This window comes from Salvelinus fontinalis, chromosome 2, assembly GCF_029448725.1.
Source record: "Salvelinus fontinalis isolate EN_2023a chromosome 2, ASM2944872v1, whole genome shotgun sequence".
In the NCBI taxonomy this organism is placed as follows: Eukaryota; Metazoa; Chordata; class Actinopteri; order Salmoniformes; family Salmonidae; genus Salvelinus; species Salvelinus fontinalis.
In genome coordinates, this window is record NC_074666.1 from 67,911,500 (window position 1) to 67,930,694 (window position 19,195).

The 19,195-nt window shown below is 41.0% G+C and overlaps 2 protein-coding genes across 3 annotated transcripts in view; one reads left to right on the forward strand and one right to left on the reverse strand.

The window, feature by feature from the left end:
• Positions 1 to 64: 64 nt before the first annotated feature.
• Positions 65 to 3,676, reverse strand: LOC129824115 (40S ribosomal protein S6). The gene is made up of 6 exons (XM_055883466.1): positions 3,588 to 3,676; positions 2,617 to 2,748; positions 1,949 to 2,159; positions 1,276 to 1,422; positions 482 to 639; positions 65 to 196 (listed from the first exon to the last, which is right to left on the reverse strand). Exons 1-6 carry the CDS (start codon positions 3,591 to 3,593, stop codon positions 101 to 103), a joined length of 750 nt encoding a protein of 249 aa, XP_055739441.1. The 5' UTR covers positions 3,594 to 3,676; the 3' UTR covers positions 65 to 100.
• A 2,880-nt stretch (positions 3,677 to 6,556) lies between these two features.
• The window catches only part of LOC129824121 (alkaline ceramidase 2-like), a 46,536-nt gene continuing 33,897 nt past the window's right edge, over positions 6,557 to 19,195 (forward strand). For both annotated transcript variants that reach the window (XM_055883480.1, XM_055883490.1), the window contains exons 1-2: positions 6,557 to 6,919; positions 7,453 to 7,567. In XM_055883480.1, the coding sequence (XP_055739455.1) occupies positions 6,812 to 6,919; positions 7,453 to 7,567 (223 nt within the window). In that variant the 5' untranslated portion in view covers positions 6,557 to 6,811. The remainder of the gene's footprint in view (positions 6,920 to 7,452; positions 7,568 to 19,195) is intronic.

Here is a 19,195-nt window from a genome sequence, read left to right on the forward strand (position 1 = left end):
CAGGATGTTTGTTTCAGACATGGACATTATGTTAGATGTACGAAACAATAAAAACACCAGTAACAGCATTTCAGCAAACCATTTAATTCAATTCCACATTTCACTTCTGGCTGGACTCAGATTTGGATGTGGAGGCCCGAAGGGAGGAGAGACGGCGCCTTTTGGCGATCTGTTCCTGGCGCTTCTCCTTAGCCTCCTGCAAACAAGGATGAGATTTGTTAGTCTTCCTAAGGACTTCCTAAGTTACTCAAATGGCAAAATTGTTCACGTCATTGGGGATGTTATACCTATGGACATTTTTAATGAATTGTAATTTTATTAACCATTTTATGAGTCAACTTGCAATCATACATCAACTCACTTGCAATCATTGGAATGAAATGAATGGTATTCACAACATTCATGGCAATTCATTACACAGAATACATAATGACTCATATTACAGCCAAATGCCTAAGTAGTGCCTAAGTCCCTTCAGTACCTTCATCCTCTTGGCCAGCAGCTTGGCGTACTCGGAAGCCTCTTCCTTGTTCTTCTGAGTGCGCTGTTTCTTAAGGGCAATGCGGCGGCGCTTGTGCTGCAGCACACGGGGTGTCACCAGCCTCTGGATCCTGGGAGCCTTGGTCCTGGGCTTCTTACCTGGAAAAGACGAAGTGTTACCAGTGGCATTTACTACAAAGTGTGTGTGCACATGGGAAAATAGTTAAGGTTTCAATGTTTATGAAATGTATGTAGATCTTAGTGATTGAGAGTTGTAGCCGTTGTTCATTCTAGCCAGTATACCGAATGTGTTATAGTTGATATATTTTGAGTGTATCAACTCATTTGGCCTGCCAATGTTCACATGAAAGAAATGTCCCATTCATTCAAAATGTCCCACACAAAACTATAAGTTGCCTCAAATGAGATTTTAGCAAATCTACTTATTGGGAGAGCATTGCAGTTCAACCAGCCATGGTCAGAGGGTCAGGTTGCATCTGGTAAAGCAGCTCTACAGTTTCTGTAGCACAACACTGTCCCCCCTTTGAGGCTACAGATCAGCCAGAAAGGGTCTACTAAGGTGTGCCAGATCAAGTGGTTACCATCATTACAACTCCATACCTTTCTTGTCTACTGGTGTGCCAGACAATAACTTTTGCACAATTTGGCAAGCAGAAATATTAGAAGTTTAAAAAAAATTAAATCATGCTGTCAAGAGTTTACAAGTGCTGGTGTGCTAAGCGTGTTACCAATCCATTCATTAACAGGACCATATAGAAGCAGTGTAGGCCTCACCTTCTTTAGTCAGGGGTCTCCTCACAACATACTGCCTGACATCATCCTCCTTGGCCAGGTTGAAGAGCTTGCGGATCTTACTGGCCCTCTTGGGTCCCAAGCGGCGGGGCACAGTGCTGTCGGTCAGGCCGGGGATGTCCTTCTCACCTGGAAGATGGAGCGAAAAGGTGTCAGGCCACTAGATTTAAAACAGTCTATACAGAAATCACCACCCAAATGGTTAACCACATCCAAGCGGTGGCAGCGGGAGCAGAACAGCACTGAGGATGTTCAAGTTGTTTTCAAAGTTAGAGACTTGAAACATGCACGTCTTGTTTTCCTTAATAGGTTTTGTAAATTTGTATACGGTATATTGTGTTTAAATAAATTTATGCAGGACTCATCGTAAAAAAATAAGACCCTAGTCTCAGTAGGACTTCCCTGTGAAAATGACGGTTAAATAATACATTTTTAAAAATATGACCTTTCAAAATAACCCAATGTTAAATGGGGAAAGGATTGGGAGAGCATTGCAGTTCAACCAGCCATGGTCAGAGGGTCAGGTTGCATCTGGTAAAGCAGCTCTACAGTTTCTGTAGCACAACACTGTCCCCCCTTTGAGGCTACAGATCAGCCAGAAAGGGTCTACTAAGGTGTGCCAGATCAAGTGGTTACCATCATTACAACGCCATACCTTTCTTGATGATAACCAAGTTCAGCACGCTGAGGTTGGCATCAACGATGCAGCCACGGACAGACTTGCGTTTGCGCTCTCCTGTCCTACGGGGGCGGTAACAGGAATGGCCCTTGGCAAGCAGCAAGCGCACACGACCATGGGTCAGCACACCCTGCTTCATGGGGAAGCCCTGCTTGTCGTTGCCTCCGCTGATGCGCACCATGTAGCCCTGGGAGAGATGAGAGCCAAGATTAAGTAAGAAAACCTTGCTCTATACAAGGACATGTTGATCACACAAGTAAGACATTTGTTCAGTGAAAGGTTTGGAAGAGCAATGCAGTTCAACCAGCCATGGTCAGAGGGTAAGGTTGCATCTGGTAAAGCAGATATGCAGTTTCTGTAGCACAACACTGTTCCCCCTACAGACCAGCCAGGAAGGGTCTACTAAGTTGTGTGAGATCATGTTGAGTTGAAACAGAATGTTGATACTGCTCGTGTTCAAGGCACACTGGCACCCAAGGCATTAAATGGACTATTCCAAAATTACCCAACGCTATAGTCAATGCGCTTGGCGTAAATAGTGAAGACTACATTCACTTGAGTTTGAGACGAACTAATTTAACTATTTAAAAAAATTGCCTGCAGGATCTGAAAACTGAGCAGCTTTCTTAGTGACTGCAGCTTACCTTCCACTCATCTCCCAGGGGATCAGCAGCCACCTCTGTGGCCATACGCTTCTCGTAGAAGGTTCGCAACTTGCGCTCATCATCCACTTCAATCAGCTTTTGACAGCCAGTGGCAGGAAACGAGATATTCAGCTGAGAGAGACATATATAGATCAGTGTGTTGTAGATTGACTAGCTGTAGCAAGCTCTCCTAGTTGAGAAGGCCTTAGCAATGTACATCAGGCAGATTGTTTGCTAGACGATCACCTTGCACCTACGCTACCCATCCATAACCAACTTTAAATGTCTTGAATAATTAACTACTACAGTAGCCTAACCAAAACAATGGTGAGACAGCTGAATTGAGTGCAACATGATGCAGATGTACACGGGATGCTAGCAATTGGCAGATACTGGCATGTTGGCTAGTTAATGCAATTGGTTAATTCTTGTTAGCTAGTTTCCTAGAAACAAGATTCGTTACACAGAACACAGGTTGCAAGTGAATTTTAGTCAGGGGAAATGAATTCGGCAGTTAGCTTTACACTATTTGGTACGATCCAGGTACACGCTATTAAGTAGCTAACGTTAACTGTAGTTAACCAATATCGGAAGCAAGCTGGCTGGAAGCGGCCTTGAGGATGACTACGTTGCGATTAACAAACGTGCAACTGATCGGCGAAATATAATAATATTCGTACCCCCCAAGAACAGCAGAGGATACGTTATTGCGGTTCTTTGAATGACGCCCGGCAAGACATGCACATTTCTCTCAGGAGGCAGACATGTTTTCAGGTTTACTTAGTAACGTCGCCAGCCATAGCTAACTAGCTAGCTAGCAACAAAATCAACATGCATCCTAAAATACAATGCAATATCTGACTAAACAAGATACCGTTTTATAATATTGTAATAAACTACCTCAATTCGGACTGGACATTAACAAGGATAGATATGTTATTTGAAAGATAAGTTGAATTGAATTCTCTTACCTTCATTTTGTAAAACTGCCTCGATAACAGTCTGCCACCGAAAAGAGAGCGGATGTCCGCCTTGCTGTCTCACATAGGCATCATACGCTATCGCGATAACACGTGGTGTTAGTTACAATGTTGCCTTTTTCTCATAAGAATCTTTCATCAGCATTTAAATCTGCATGCACAAATGTAATGGAAACATTCCGTTTAATACTCCTAAATGAAACATGTAATTATAAAAAAATTGTCACTGAACCTAGTCTCTAATATCCCCATATTCCTCTCCAATGACAGTATAAACAAGGTATTTGTCTTTCTTTATTGTCAACTATTTCAATATGCTGTAATTCACTACATATGTGATTTCATCATTTTTGTCTGTCTGTAAAAGTATACTTGTGCATCATCACGCATGTGTTACAATTTGTTGCTGTATTCAAGGGTAGGCCTACTTGAGATTACACCACACTTCAGTGCCAGAAACATGGGAGGGAAAGGGAGATTTATGGAGTAATGGGGTGGAAGAGCCAAGATTGAGTGAAATGCTAAGGAACTCTTCAGGGGGTGTAGTATTTAACTATGTATTTCATTTCCTTAGGGAGACGAGAATAATGGGTAGAATTTAGACATCCCCTGTCTCTGGTCCACACTCCAGTCTAGTTGGTGGCGGTAATGCACCTCAAAGTTGGTTGCCAACTGCCATATAAAATCCACAGAAGAAGAAGAAGAAGAAGAATTACAGCAAATGAAATTGCAGACCAGTTAGCCAAAAGAGCTTTGCAACCTGATATAATTTATATTAAATGTTCCACTGGGTAGAGGTGAGGCCAAGTGTATGATCAGAGTCATTTTGATAGATGTGTGGCAGAAGAGATGGGACTCTGAGCCCAAGTGCCGGCATTTATATGCCCTCCAAAGAAAGGTTGGTGGACCAATATTCAATGGTAAGATTAGGAAGGAAGAGTTGGTGTTTGCTCGATTGCTCTTGGGACATTGTCCATTGAACTTGTCATTTCATCTGGTTGGCAAGCATGTGAATGGTTTGTGTCTGGACTATACGGTCCATGAAATGGTGGAGCACGTGTTATTATATTGTTGTAAGTATGTTGAAGAGAGGAAAAGACCGAAGTGTAGGGTCATTGAGGTTGGACGAGGTTGGACGGGTTGGAAGGGATTTTGGGGATGTGGGAGGGTCTATTAGAAGTTAGTAGGGCTGTTATTTATTTTCTCAGAAGTACTGAGTTAGGTAGGAGGATATAGAAATGTTGTAAACCGTGATTGACCACACACTCCAGCACAGTAGGTTGCAGCATGCAACGTTGGCTTGCGGGCCGCCATTATAGAAGAATTACAGTGGTGAAGAGAGTAATTGGGCGAAGGCCACGGTGGGGAGGATGACATAAAATAAAATAAGGAAGGAAGTGGAACATATTATGAATAAAGATGGAGTGGGGGATTGCACAAGCCTTCTGAAAGATCTGGTGAACGAGAAGATGATGGAAAATTTAAAAAAGGAGAGACATGGAATATTTATTGAGTGAATATGGAATGGAGGATCGCACAGAACTTTTGGAAGAGCTTGAGGAGGAAATGGGACAGGACGAGAGTGAGGATGAATTAAATGTAGTGGCAGGTGCTTTGATGACTGCTGAGAAGAAGTTGAGTGAAGAGGAAAGTAGTGAGGTGAGGAAGGTGGGTGTCAAATGCAAAAACAGGGATACAAGCTCCAATAGTTCAGAGATGGAATTTGTTGAGAGTGAGGGTGAACTACCTGCGGTGAGGATTGCCGATTTCGGGCCTCGTCCTAAGGATGATTTAGGTCCAGTGGGAGTGAGATTTGTAGAGAGAATGGAGTCTTGCTGTGTGGTTGATCCATATGTGGTATCAGGTTGGGTGGAGGAGAGGTTGGGGACTGTTGAGATGGTGAAGGTAACTTGAAGTGGACTCGTGATGATTTATTGTGTTTCCTCCGCCCAGAGGGCGCTCTGGTTTACGGGATTAGGGGCAATCATTTTGACGTGCTTTGCTCTCCATAACAGGGCGCCGTTGAAAGGAATGATAACGGGGGTGGCATGAAGTGTTGAGGAGGAGCAGTTGAAATGGAAGATTCCCCGTGTCTGTGACGCCCGCCGCTTGATGAAACATAGATCCGTTGGGGAAAAGGAGAAGACATTATCTGTCATGCTGAGTTTTGATGCAGTTGTTACCAGATAAGGTAAAAGTAGGAAGTGTCAGTTATCCATTGAGAGTTTATGTTCTGAAAATATAACAGTGTTTTTGATGTCAAGGTTATGGGCATATTGCAGCAGATGCCTGCAGCAGATGTGAGAAGTGTGCAGGGGGGCATGAGACAAAGGAATGTGTAGTATCGGTGTAGAAAGTTCTGTTTGTTAGTTGTGGGGGTGATCATTGGGCTGGAGATAGGAGGTATCCGGTGAGAGAAAGGCAGATTGAGTGTAGTACAGAAAGTGTTGAATACTGAAGCAGTGAAGAGAGTGGTAGAGAAGGATGGGTACAGGGTGAGGGATCCTGAGAGGATTCCTGTGAGTAGGCAGAGGTTGAGAGAGTGATAGGAAGAATGTGCGCTTCAGTAAGGTGGGCTTTTTAGCATTTATAGCCATGGTTGTACTGCAGAAATTAATCGAAAGTCACAGAAAATATAGTTTGTAGTGGCAGCGGCAGAGAGGTACTTGGGATTGCGAGGATTTACTGCAGAACTGCTAGAGGCAGTGTTGAGTGGTAGTGATATGTTCTCTCAGACCATTGGTCTGGAGTAGGAATAGATAGGGTTAAATAGTGTAATGAGTGGTGTTTTTTTTTTAGATAGGGCTAATAGGTGGTAGGTATTATCCTTTTCCCCAATTTTGCATTATTATTTCCAATAATATAATGTATGTAGACCGTGAATGGCATCACACACCAGTGCAGTAGGTGGCGGTGTATGCAACTAGAAGTTCGATGCGAGCCGACAACCAAATCCCAAAGAAGAAGAAGACGAAGAACAAGAACAATATTTACAGCGCTCTTGCACTTTGTTGAGAGCGGAGTTGTACGACAAGCTTGCATTGGGATATACTGGTGATTTAAAATGCGTTTGAATTTGGATGCATTTTGTATACAGCTACGTGTTTCAAATTCTGGTAATTGATCGTCTAGCGGTCCACAGCTGATTTGATAGTCGACTGCTTTATCTCAATAGTGACTGCGGAGTCCTATCCATTACTAGAACAAGTCGAGACATGACTAATCCTATGTTTTGGGACCAACTGCAAGCTGGAAGCTCCGAGGTGGACTGGTGTGAAGGCAATTACCTTATTTACCCAAGCATTGCAGAGTTTTATAACACGGTTAGTCATGTATCTTTATGCCAATATTGTAATCTGTTTTGTGACAGCCATTGCTTAGTGTCTTTGTGTCAATATTTGCTAATCCTTACTTTTCTGCATGGCACTGCTTTCCGTTATTTACTGTATTGTGATTTCGTTTGAATGTTACTACCCCAGATTGGTCGTCGACACATCCTCACTTTTCAACAGTTAGATTTTTTTGAACACACAGGCGCAATGGCACCTCATCTGTTTCAACAGCTGTCAGCTACTATCAGTGCTGAATGTTATTTTAAATATATATATATATATTTTTTTGCCTATCAAGAAGACATCTTGGTATTTTAGATGAAACATTGTTCAATAGGCCTACCTCTTGTATTCGTATCCTTACTGTGGCCACGTGTTCCTAAAGATTCAGAAATTATGTTGCAATACAGAGTGAAATTAATGGATGTGTGTATTGTATTTGTATCAAGCATGTCATTTGCTTGGTAACTTTTAGGCTACAATTCTGCTCACATTTTCATTCCCTTAATTTTTTTTCATTTCAGATCAGCAACATCTTGTTTTTTGTTTTACCGCCTATATTAATGTGCTTGTTCCGCCAGTACGCAACACATTTCAACAGTGGAATATATCTAATTTGGATTCTACTGGTTGTGATTGGTAAGTTGTTTTGACAAAGCATGATGATTCCTTCATTTACTTTGACTTGTGTGTGTGGCACTCAAACATATAGGTTTACGTCTGAAAAAAGGTGGTCTGAATATATAGAACACATCCCACACGTTTTCCTTTAATGGAAGACTTAAGGATGGCCATGTCACTAAAATGGCCATGCCTAGGTGTATGATGACACCAACCAAACATTGCTATCACAGTTAGTGCATTCGGAAAGTATTCAGACCCCTTGATTTTTTCCACATTTTGTTACGTTACACCCTTGTTCTAAAATTAATTAAATTGTTTTTTTTTTACCTGATCACTTTACACACAATACCCCATAATGACAAACCAAAAACAGGTTTTCAAAACATTTAGCAAATGTATGAAAAATAATCAACTTCAATTTCACATTTATGTAAGTACAGCCTCAGGTCTTCTTGGGTATGACACTACAGCTTGGCTCACCTGTATTTGGGGAGTGTATCACATTCTTCTCTGCAGATCCTCACGCTCTGTCAGGTTGGTTGGGGAGCGTCACTGCACTGCTATTTTAGATCGGGTTCAAGTCCGGGCTCTGGCTGGGCCACTCAAGGACATTCAGAGACTTGTCCTGACGCCACTCCTGCATTGTCTTGGCCGTGTGTTTAGGGCCGTTGTCCTGTTAGATGGTGAACCTTTGCCCCAGTCTGAGGTCCTGAGCGCTCTGGAGCAGGTTTTCATCAAGAATCTCGCTGTACTTTGCTACTTTCATCTTTCCCTTGATCCTGACTAGTCTCCTAGTCCCTGCTGCTGAAAAACATCCCCACAGCATGATGCTGCCACCACCATGCTTCACCGTAGGGGTGGTGCCAGGTTTTCTCCAGGGTGTGGCGCTTGGCATTCAGGCCAAAGGGTTCAATCTTGGTTTCATCAGACCAGAAAATCTTGTTTCTCATGGTCTGAGTCCTTTAGGTGCCTTTTGGCAAACTCCAAGTGGGCTGTCGTGCCTTACTGAGGTGTGGCTTCGGTCTGGCCACTCTACCATAAAGGCCTGATTGGTGGAGTGCTGCAGAGATGGTTGTTCTTCTGGAAGGGTTTCCCATCTCTACAGATGAACTCTGAAGCTAGGTCAGAGTGACCATCGGGTTCTTGAAAACCTCCCTGACCAATGCCCTTCTCCCCCTATTGCTCAGTTTGGCCAGGCGGCCTGCTCTGGGAAGAGTCTTGGTGTTTCCAAACTTCTTTTTTTCTTTTCATTTCTTTTTTCTCCCCAATTTTCATGTTATCCAATTGGTAGTTACAGTCTTGTCTCATCGCTGCAACTCCCATATGGACTCGGGAGAGGTGAAGGTCGAGAGCCGTGGGTCCTCCGAAACACAACCCAGCCAAGCCGCACTGCTTCTTGACACAACGCCCACTTAACCCGGTAGCCAGCCGCACCAATGTGTCGGAGGAAATACCGTACACCTGGCGACCATGTCAGAGTGCATTGCGCCCGGCCCGCTACAGGAATCGCTAGAGCGAGATGTGACAAGAACGTCCCTGCCGGCCAAACCCTCCCTTTACCCGGACGACGCTGGGGCAATTGTGCGTCGCCCCATAGGTCCTCCGGTCGCGGCCGGCTATGACAGAGCCTGGACTCGAACCACGATCTCTAGTGGCACAGCTAGTACTGCGATGCAGTGCCTTGAACCACTGCACCACTCGGGAAGCAACTTCTTCAATTTAAGAACGATGTAGACAGGTGTGTGTGCCTTTCCAAATCTTGTCCAATCAATTGAATTTACCACAGGTTGACTCAATCAAGTTCTAGCAACATCTTAAGGATGATCAATGGAAACAGGATGCAGCTGAGCTCAATTTCGAGTCTCATAGCAAAGCGTCTGAATACTTATGTAAATAAGGTATTTCTGTATTTTATTTTCAAAAGTTTCTCAACCGGTTTTTGCTTTGTCATTAAGGGTTTATTGTGTGTAGATTGAGGGGAAAATTGTAATTGTATCCATTTTAGAATAAGGCTGTAACGGAACTAAATGAGGGAAAAGTCAAGGGGTCTGAATACTTTCCGAATGCACTGTGTGTGTGTGTAAAATATATATATATATATACTACCGTTCAAAAGTTTGGGGTCACTTAGAAATGTCCTTGTTTTTGAAAGAAAATCACTTTTTCGTCCATTTAAAATAACATGGAATTGATCAGAAATACAGTGTAGACATTGTTAATGTTGTAAATGACTATTGTAACTGGAAACAGCTGATCTAAATATATAAAAAAAAAAAAGGAATATCTACATAGGCATACAGAGGCCCATTATCAGCAACCATTACTCCCTTCACAGAACAGCACAAACTGGCTCGAATCAGAATAAAAAGGGTGGGAGGCCCCGGTGAAGAGGCGACTCCGGGATGCTGTCCTTCTGCCATTTCCAAAAGGCCAGCATCCCGGAGTCGCCTCTTCACCGTTGAGACTGGTGTTTTGCGGGTACTATTTAATGAAGCTGCCAGTTGATGACTTGAGGCGTCTGTTTCTCAAACTAGACACTCTAATGTACTTGTCCTCTTGCTCAGTTGTGCACCGGGGCCTCTCACTCTTTATATTCTCAGTAGAGCCAGTTTGTATGGAACGCCGTTTGGGTCTTTGTGTGTCAAAAAATATACATGTAAAATAACACTTTGATGTGTTAATTAAGCTTTTAATTAACACAGTTTAATTGCAGAATGTTGTGTTGGACTGCAACTTCTGGGGTAGCTAGCTAGCGTTAGCTTAATACCTAGCTAGCACCAATACAACCAGCCTGAAAACAATGACCTATAGAAACTGCAGTCATTTTCATTATTCTTAGCAATGATTTAGGAATCCTTGTGAGTAAGTATAGGCTAGGTAGCCACTTGTTGTTCGCCTATTGAAATTAAACTTCAGTTCATGAAAATAAATGGCTAGCCAGCTACTAAACCCTGATGCCCAAAGCTAACGTTATATATAAGCAGCCAGCTAGCTTCATAAGGCTCAACCAGACCGGGTAATGTGTTGTGAAGCTAGCCACAATAAGGATTAGGCACAATCTTTTTTTATTTTTAGAAATTGCGATTTGCCTTCAAAATAAAAGTACCTATTTGAAAGTGATGCAAAGGGTTACAATTGGTGGAATCATGCCATATTTAGACTCGATAATGTTAAACAAGGTTGGAATGTGAAGCAATGAAATGGGGTGTCAGTCAACTTGGTGACAGCCACAGAAAACAACTGTGAAGAGCTAACTCAAATATTAGCGTTGTAGCTCTTATCGCCGGACTGTGATTGTGTGAAATCACCTCCCCAGTCAGCTTATTGTGTGTATTGACATACATACTGCCGTGTACAGCTTTACCTAAGGATTGGGGATCAATGAAATGGGGTATCGGTCTACTCAATACCCAAGATATTTTTTCCCCAACATCCTCCTCAGAGTTATCATACTTCAAAACATCCACGCAGTATTGTTTTTCCTCTGGAATAGTATTCAATATACATAGGTTGACAATAAATGTGGTTCAATTCAGTTGTTTCAGAGTCCCACAATAAGAGTTATGAGAAGAGAGTTACAATAAGAGTAATGTTCTCTGGGTGTCACTGAGTAGACTGATACCCCATGTCATTGATCCACAATCCATAGGTAAGTCTGTAAGTGAAATAAGTATGCCCACAATGCAATTCTAAAGTCTAATACATCCAGTGTGGTTTCAACAGTTTTGTCAAATTAACAAATGATTGTCTTTTGTTGATTTTATATAACATTCCAATGTCGTTTAGCATGATCTATTCGATTATGGCATAATTCTACTATTTATATTAATTTGCATCACTGTCAATGACATACTTTTCTTTTGAAGGTTAACCTCAAAGTCCACTATTGTGGCTAATCCTTATTGTGGCTAGCTTCACATTGATGGGTCCACCCATTAAACAAATAAGAACGGTCTTATAAATCAAGGTTATTTTAGATGACACCTAGCTATAGCTACTGAAACAGATGTCATTTTTCTATGTTTTTGGGGAAGAACATTGTTTGCATTCATGAGTTAGCTAGGTGTTTTTTTTAATGACCAGCACTGTAGGTGCGCGCGAGACAAGCTTACCAGCGTCATAGCATACGTATCAATGAATCGTTGTTTATATGAAATACGAGTGATAGTGTAATCAATGTGTAATAACTTCAGTTTCTTGGCAATTTCACATGGAATATCCTTCATTTCTCAGAACAAGAATAGACTGACGAGTTTCAGAAGAAAGGTCTTTGTTTCTGGCCATTTTGAGCCTTTAATCGAACCCACAAATGCTGATGCTCCAGACTAGTCTAAAGCAGGCCAGTTTTATTGCTTCTTTAATCAGAACAACAGTTTTCAGCTGTGCTAACATACAGTGCCTTGCAAAAGTATTCATACTCCTTGGAGTTATTCCTATTTTGTTGCATTACAACCTGTAATTTAAATGGATTTTTATTTGGATTTCATGAAAATGGACATACAAAAATTTGTCAAAGTTGTGAAAGTGGAAAAAAAAACTACTTGTTTAAAATAAAAAAACGGAAAAGTGGTGCGTGCATATGTATTCACCCGCTTTGCTATGAAGCCCCTAAATAAGATCTTGTGCAACCAATTACCTTCAGAAGTCACATAATTCGTTAGATTGCACTCAGGTGGACTTTATTTAAGTGTCACACGATCTCAGTACATACATACATACATACATACATACATACATACATACATACATACATACATAGAGACCAGATTTCTAAGGGACTTGCTTGCAGTTCCTACCGCTTCCACTGGATGTCACCAGTCCTTGGAAATCGGTTTAGGTTATTCCTTTGTGTAATGAAGAAGTAGGACTATCATAAATGAGGGTCACATGAAGTAAATTGTTTTAGAGATGCACGTTACGAAAAAAGCTGCGTCAGTTTGTTTTCTTTTTGTATTGAACACAGATCACCCCGTCTTCAAATTGATCGATTATTAACGTTTAAAAATACCTAACGTTGTATTACAAAAGTAGTTTGAAATGTTTTGGTAAAGTTTACATGTAACTTTTGATATATTTTGTAGTGACGTTGCGAAAGTTGGAAGCTGTGTTTTTCTGGATGAAACGGTCCAAATAAATTGACATTTTGGATATATATCAACGGAATTAATCGAACAAAAGGACAATTTGTGATGTTTATGGGACATATTGGAGTGCCAACAAAATAATTTCGTCAAAGGTAAGGCATGATTTATATTTTATTTCTGCGTTTTGTGCCGTGCCTGCAGTGTTGAAATATGCTACTCTCTTTGTTTACTGTTGTGCTATCATCAGATAATAGCATCTTATGCTTTCGCCGAAAAGCCTTTTTGAAATCTGACATGTTGGCTGGATTCACAACGAGTGTAGCTTTAATTTGGTATCTTACATGTGTGATTTCATGAAAGTTAGAATTTTATATCATTTTATTTGTATATTTCGCGCTATATTTTCCCTGGCTATTGGCCAGGTGGGACGATTGCGTCCCACCTGCCCCAGAGAGGTAAAAGAAAAAAATAAGCAAACACGTTTGGTGTTCGCCAAAAGGCATGTGGGAGACTCCCCAAACATATGGAAGAAGGTACTCTGGTCAGATGAGACTAAAATGTAGCTATTTGGCCTTCAAGGAAAACGCTATGTCTGGCGCAAACCCAACACTTCCCATCACCCCGAGAGCACCATCCCCACAGTGAAGCATGGTGGTGGCAGCATCATGTTATGGGGATGTTTTTCATCGGCAGGGACCGGGAAACTGGTCAGAATTGAAGGAAGGAGTGATGGATGGCGCTAAATACAGGGGAATTCTTGAGGCAAACCTGTTTCAGTCTTCCAGAGATTTGAGACTGGGACAGAGATTCACCTTCCAGCAGGACAATGACCCTAAGCATACTGCTAAAGCAACACTTGAGTGGTTTAAGGGGAAACATTTAAATGTCTTGGAATGGCCTAGTCAAAGCCCAGACCTCAATCCAATTGAGAATCTGTGGTATGACTTAAAGATTGCTGTACACCAGTGGAACCCATCCAACTTCAAGGAGCTGGAGCAGTTTTGCCTTGAAGAATGGGCAAAAATCCCAGTGGCTAGATGTGCCAAGCTTATAGAGACATACCCCAAAAGACTTGCAGCTGTAATTGCTGCGAAAGGTGGATCTACAAAGTTTTGACTTTGGGGGTTGAATAGCTATGCACGCTCAAGTTTTCAGTTTTTTTTTGGTCTTATTTCTTGTTTGTTTCACAATTTAAAAAAATATTTTGCATCTTCAAAGTGGTAGGCATGTTGTGTAAATCAAATGATACAAACCCCCCAAAAATCTATTTTAATTCCAGGTTGTAAGGCAACAAAATAGGAAAAATGCTAAGGGGGGGGTGAATACTTTTGCAAGCCACTGTAATTGCAAAAGGGTTTTCTAATGATCAATTAGCCTTTTTAAATAAAAAACTTGGATTAGTTAACACAACGTGCCATTGGAACACAGGAGTGATGGTTGCTGATAATGGGCCTCTGTATGGCTATGTAGATATTCCATAAAAATCTGCCGTTTCCAGCTACAATAGTCATTTACAACATTAGCAATGTCGACACTGTATTTCTGCTGAGTTTGATGTTATTTTAATGTACAAAAAAATGTGTTTTTCAAAAACGAGGACATTTCTAAGTGACCTCACACTACCGTTTAAAAGTTTATCTATGGAAGGTGTGTGCGTGCGTCTACACTACCGGTCAAAAGTTTTAGAACACCTTCTCATTCAAAGGTTTTTCTTTATTTTTACTATTTTCTACATTGTATAATAATAGTGATGACATCAAAACTATGAAATAACACATGTGGAATCATGTAGTAACCAAAAAAGTGTTAACGTCTCCAGGGGGTGTGGGACGCTACCGTCCCATCCAGTGAAATTGTAGAGCACCAAATTCAAAAACAGAAATACTCATAAAACATACAAGTGTTATACATCGGTTTAAAGATTAACTTCTTGTTAATCAAACCACGGTGTCAGATTTCAAAAGGCTTTACAGCGAAAGCATAACATGCGATTATCTGAGAACAGCGCCCAGCAGACAAATCATTACAAACAGTTACCAGCTAAGTGGAGGAGTTACACAAGTCAGAAATAGTGATAAAATGAATCCCTTACCTTTTGCTCTTCACATGGTTGCACTCACAATACTCCCATTTACTCAATAAATGTTTGTTTTGTTTGATGAAGTCCCTCATATCCAAAAACCTCTGTATTGTTCGCGCGCTTTGTTCAGTAATCTACAGGCTCAAAGGCAGTCACAACAGACAGAAGAGAAATCCGAAAAGTATCACTAAAGTTCGTAGAAACAAGGTCAACAATGTTTATAATCAATCATCAGGTTGTTTTTAGTCATAATAATCAATAACATTTCAACCGGACAGAAGCTTCGTCAATATAAAAGTAAAACAAGAAAGGCGTGCTCTCAGTTGTGCGCATGAAAAACCTCTGGGACACCGAATGGTCCACTCGTTCAGAGTGGTCTTACTCCCTCAATTTTCAGAACACAAGCCTGAAACAATTTCTAAAGACTGTTGACATCTAGTGGAAGCCATAGGAAGTGCAATTTGAGTCCTAAGTCAATGGATACTGTAATGGCATTCAATAGAAAACTATAAGTTTTCGCCTGCCATATCCGTTCTGTTATACTCACAGACATTATTTTAACAGTTTTGGAAACTTTAGAGATTTCTATCCAAATATATCTATTATATGCATATCCTAGCTTCTGGGCCTGAGTAGCAGGCAGTTTACTTTGGGCACACTTTTCATCCGGGGGTGAAAATAGTGCCCCCTACCCTAATGAAGTTAAACAAATCAAAATATATTTTATATTTGAGATTCTTCAAATAGCCACCCTTTGCATTGATGACAGCTTTGAACACTCTTGGCATTCTCTGAACCAGCTTCATGAGGTAGTCACCTGGAATGCATTTAAATTTAACAGGTGTGCCTAGTTTAGTTAATTTGTGGAATTTCTTTCTTAATGCGTTTGAGCCAATCAATTGTGTTGTGACAAGGTAGGGGGGTATACAGAAGAGAGCCCTATTTGGTAAAAGACCATGTACATTTTATGGCAAGAACAGCTCAATGAAGCAAAGAGAACCGACAGTTCATCGTTACTTTAAGACATGGTCATTCAGTACGGAGAATTTCAATAACTTTGAAAGTTTCTTCAGGCGCAGTCGCAAAAACCATCAAGCACTATGATGGAACTGGCTCTCATGAGGACCACCACAGGAATGGAAGACTCAGAGTTACCTGTGCTGGAGAGGATAAGTTCATTAGAGTTGCCAGCCTCAGAAATTGCAGCCCAAATAAATGATTAGGCGTTCAAGTAACAGACACATCTTAAAATCAACTGACCAGAGGAGACGGTGAATCAAGCCTTCATGGTCCAATTGCTGCAAAGAAACCACTACTAAAGGACACCAATAAGAAGAGACTTCCTTGGGCCAAGAAACACAAGCAATGGACATTAGACCAGTGGAAATTGTCCTTTTGGTCTGATGAGTCCAAATTTGAGATTTTTGGTTCCAACCGCTGTGTCTTTGTGAGACACAGAGTAGGTGAATGGATGATCACTGTATGTGTGTTTCCCACCGTAAAGCATGGACGAGGTGGTGTTATGGTGTGGGGGTGCTTTACTGGTGACACAGTCTGTGATATAGTTATAATTCAAGGTACACTTAACCAGCATGGCTACCACAGCATTCTGCAGCGATATCCCATCTGGTTTACGCTTAGTGGGACTATCATTTCATTTTCAACAGGACAATGACCCAACACACCTCCAGGCTGTGTAAGGGCTATTTTACCAAGAAGGAGAGTGATGGAGTGCTGCTTCAGATGACCTGGCCTCCACAACCCCCCCAACCTCAACCAAATTGAGATGGTTTGGGATGAGTCGGACCGCAGAGTGAAGGAAAAGCAGCTAACAAGTGCTCCGCATATGTGGGAACTCCTTCAAGACCGTCGGAAAAACATTCTAGGTGAAGCTGGTTGAGAGATTGCCAAGAGTGTGCAAAGCTGTCATCAAGGCAAAGGGTGGCTATTTGAAGAATCTCAAATATAAAATAGATGTAGATTTGTTTAACACTTTTTTGGTTACTACATGATTCCATATGTGTTATTTCATAGTTTTGATGTCATCACTATTATTCTACAATGTAGAACATAGTCAAAATAAAGAAAAATCCTTGAATGAGTAGGTGTTCTAAACTTTTGACTGGAACTGTGTTTGTGTGTATGAGATCGACCGATTTAATCGGCATGGCCAGTTTAATTAGGGCGTGTTCATAACAATCGATTATCGGCATTTTTGGACGCCGATTACATTGCATTCCATAAGGAAACTGCGTGGCAGGCTGACCTCCTGTTATGCGAGTGCAGCGAGGAGCCAAGGTAAGTTTTTAGCTAGCATTAAACTTATCTTATAAAATACAATCACTCTTCACATAATCACTAGTTAATGAAACATTGTTGATGATATTACTAGGTTAACTAGCTTGTCCTGCATTGCATTTAATCAATGCGGTGCCTGTTAATTTATCATTGAATCACAGCCTACTTCGCCAAACGGGTGATGATTTAACAAAGGCGCATTTGCGAGAGAAAAAAAGCACAATCGTTGCACAAATGTACCTAACCATGAACACCTTTTGCTTTAAAATAAATACGCAGAAGTATATATTTTTAAACCTGAATATTTAGTTTAAAGAAATGAATGTTAGCAGACAATACTAAGTAGGGAAAATTTGTCACTTCTCTTTCATTCATTGCACGCAGAGTCAGGGTATATGCAACAGTTTGGGCCGCCTGGCTCGTTGCGAACTAATTTGCCAGAATTTTACATAATTATGACATAACATTGACGGTTGTACAATGTAACAGCAATATTTAGACTTGGTTGCCACCTGTTTGATAAAATACGGAATTTCACTGAAAGAATAAACTTTTTGTTTTTGAAATTATAGTTTCCGGATTTGACCATATTAATGACCAAAGGCTCGTATTTCTGTGTTTATTATATTGTAATTAAGGCTATGATTTGATATTTTATAGAGCAGTCTGACTGAGCGATGGTAGGCAGCAGCAGGCTCGTAAGCATTCATTCAAACTTTACTGCATTTTTCAGCAGCTCTTGGCAATGCTTGATCACAGCGCTGTTTATGACTTCAAGCCTATCAACTCCTGAGATTAGGCTGGCAATCCTAAAGTATCTATTAGAAGATCCAATAGTCAAAGGTATATGAAAGACAAATGGTATAGAGAGAAAAAGTCGAGTCATACTTCCTATAATAACTGCAACCTAATATTTCATTACTGGGAATATTGAACCACCAGCTTTCATATGTCCTGAGCAAGGAACATTAAACGTTAGCTTTTTTCATGGCACATATTGCACTTTTACTTCTCCAACACTGTTTTTGCATTATTTAAACCAAATTGAGCATGTTTTATTATTTATTTGAGGCTAAATGGGTTTAATTTATTTATGTATTATATTAAGATAAAATAAGTGTTCATTCATTATTGTTGTAATTGTCATTATTTCAAGTGTGTGTGTGTGTGTATGTATGCATATATATATATATATATATATATACTGCTCAAAAAAATTAAGGGAACACTTAAACAACACAATGTAACTCCAAGTCAATCACACTTCTGTGAAATCAAACTGTCCACTTAGGAAGTAACACTGATTGACAATAAATTTCACAAGGCGGAGGTAGCGGTCCTGCTGCTGGGTTGTTGCCCTCCTACGGCATCCTCCACGTCTCCTGATGTACTGGCCTGTCTCCTGGTAGCGCCTCCATGCTCTGGACACTACGCTGACACACACAGCAAACCTTTTTGCCACAGCTCGCATTGATGTGCCATCCTGGATGAACTGCACTACCTGAGCCACTTGTGTGGGTTGTAGACTCCGTCTCATGCTACCACTAGAGTGAGAGCACCGCCAGCATTCAAAAGTGACCGAAACATCAGCCAGGAAGCATAGGAACTGAGAAGTGGTCTGTGGTCACCACCTGCAGAATCACTCCTTTTTTGGGGGTGTCTTGCTAATTGCCTGTAATTTCCACCTTTTGTCTATTCCATTTGCACAACAGCATGTGAAATTTATTGTCAATCAGTGTTGCTTCCTAAGTGGACAGTTTGATTTCACAGAAGTGTGATTGACTTGGAGTTACATTGTGTTTAAGTGTTCCCTTTATTTTTTTGAGCAGTGTATATATATATATACTGCTCAAAATAAAGGGAACACTAAAATAACACATCCTAGATCTGAATGAATGAAATATTCTTATTAAATACTTTTTTCTTTACATAGTTGAATGTGCTGACAACAAAATCACAAAAATGGAAATCAAATGTATCAACCCATGGAGGTCTGGATTTGGAGTCACACTCAAAATTAAAGTGGATAACCACACTACAGGCTGATCCAACTTTTATGTAATGTCCTTAAAACAAGTCAAAATGAGGCTCAGTAGTGTGTGTGGCCTCCACGTGCCTGTATGACCTCCCTACAACGCCTGGGCATGCTCCTGATGAGGTGGCGGATGGTCTCCTGAGGGA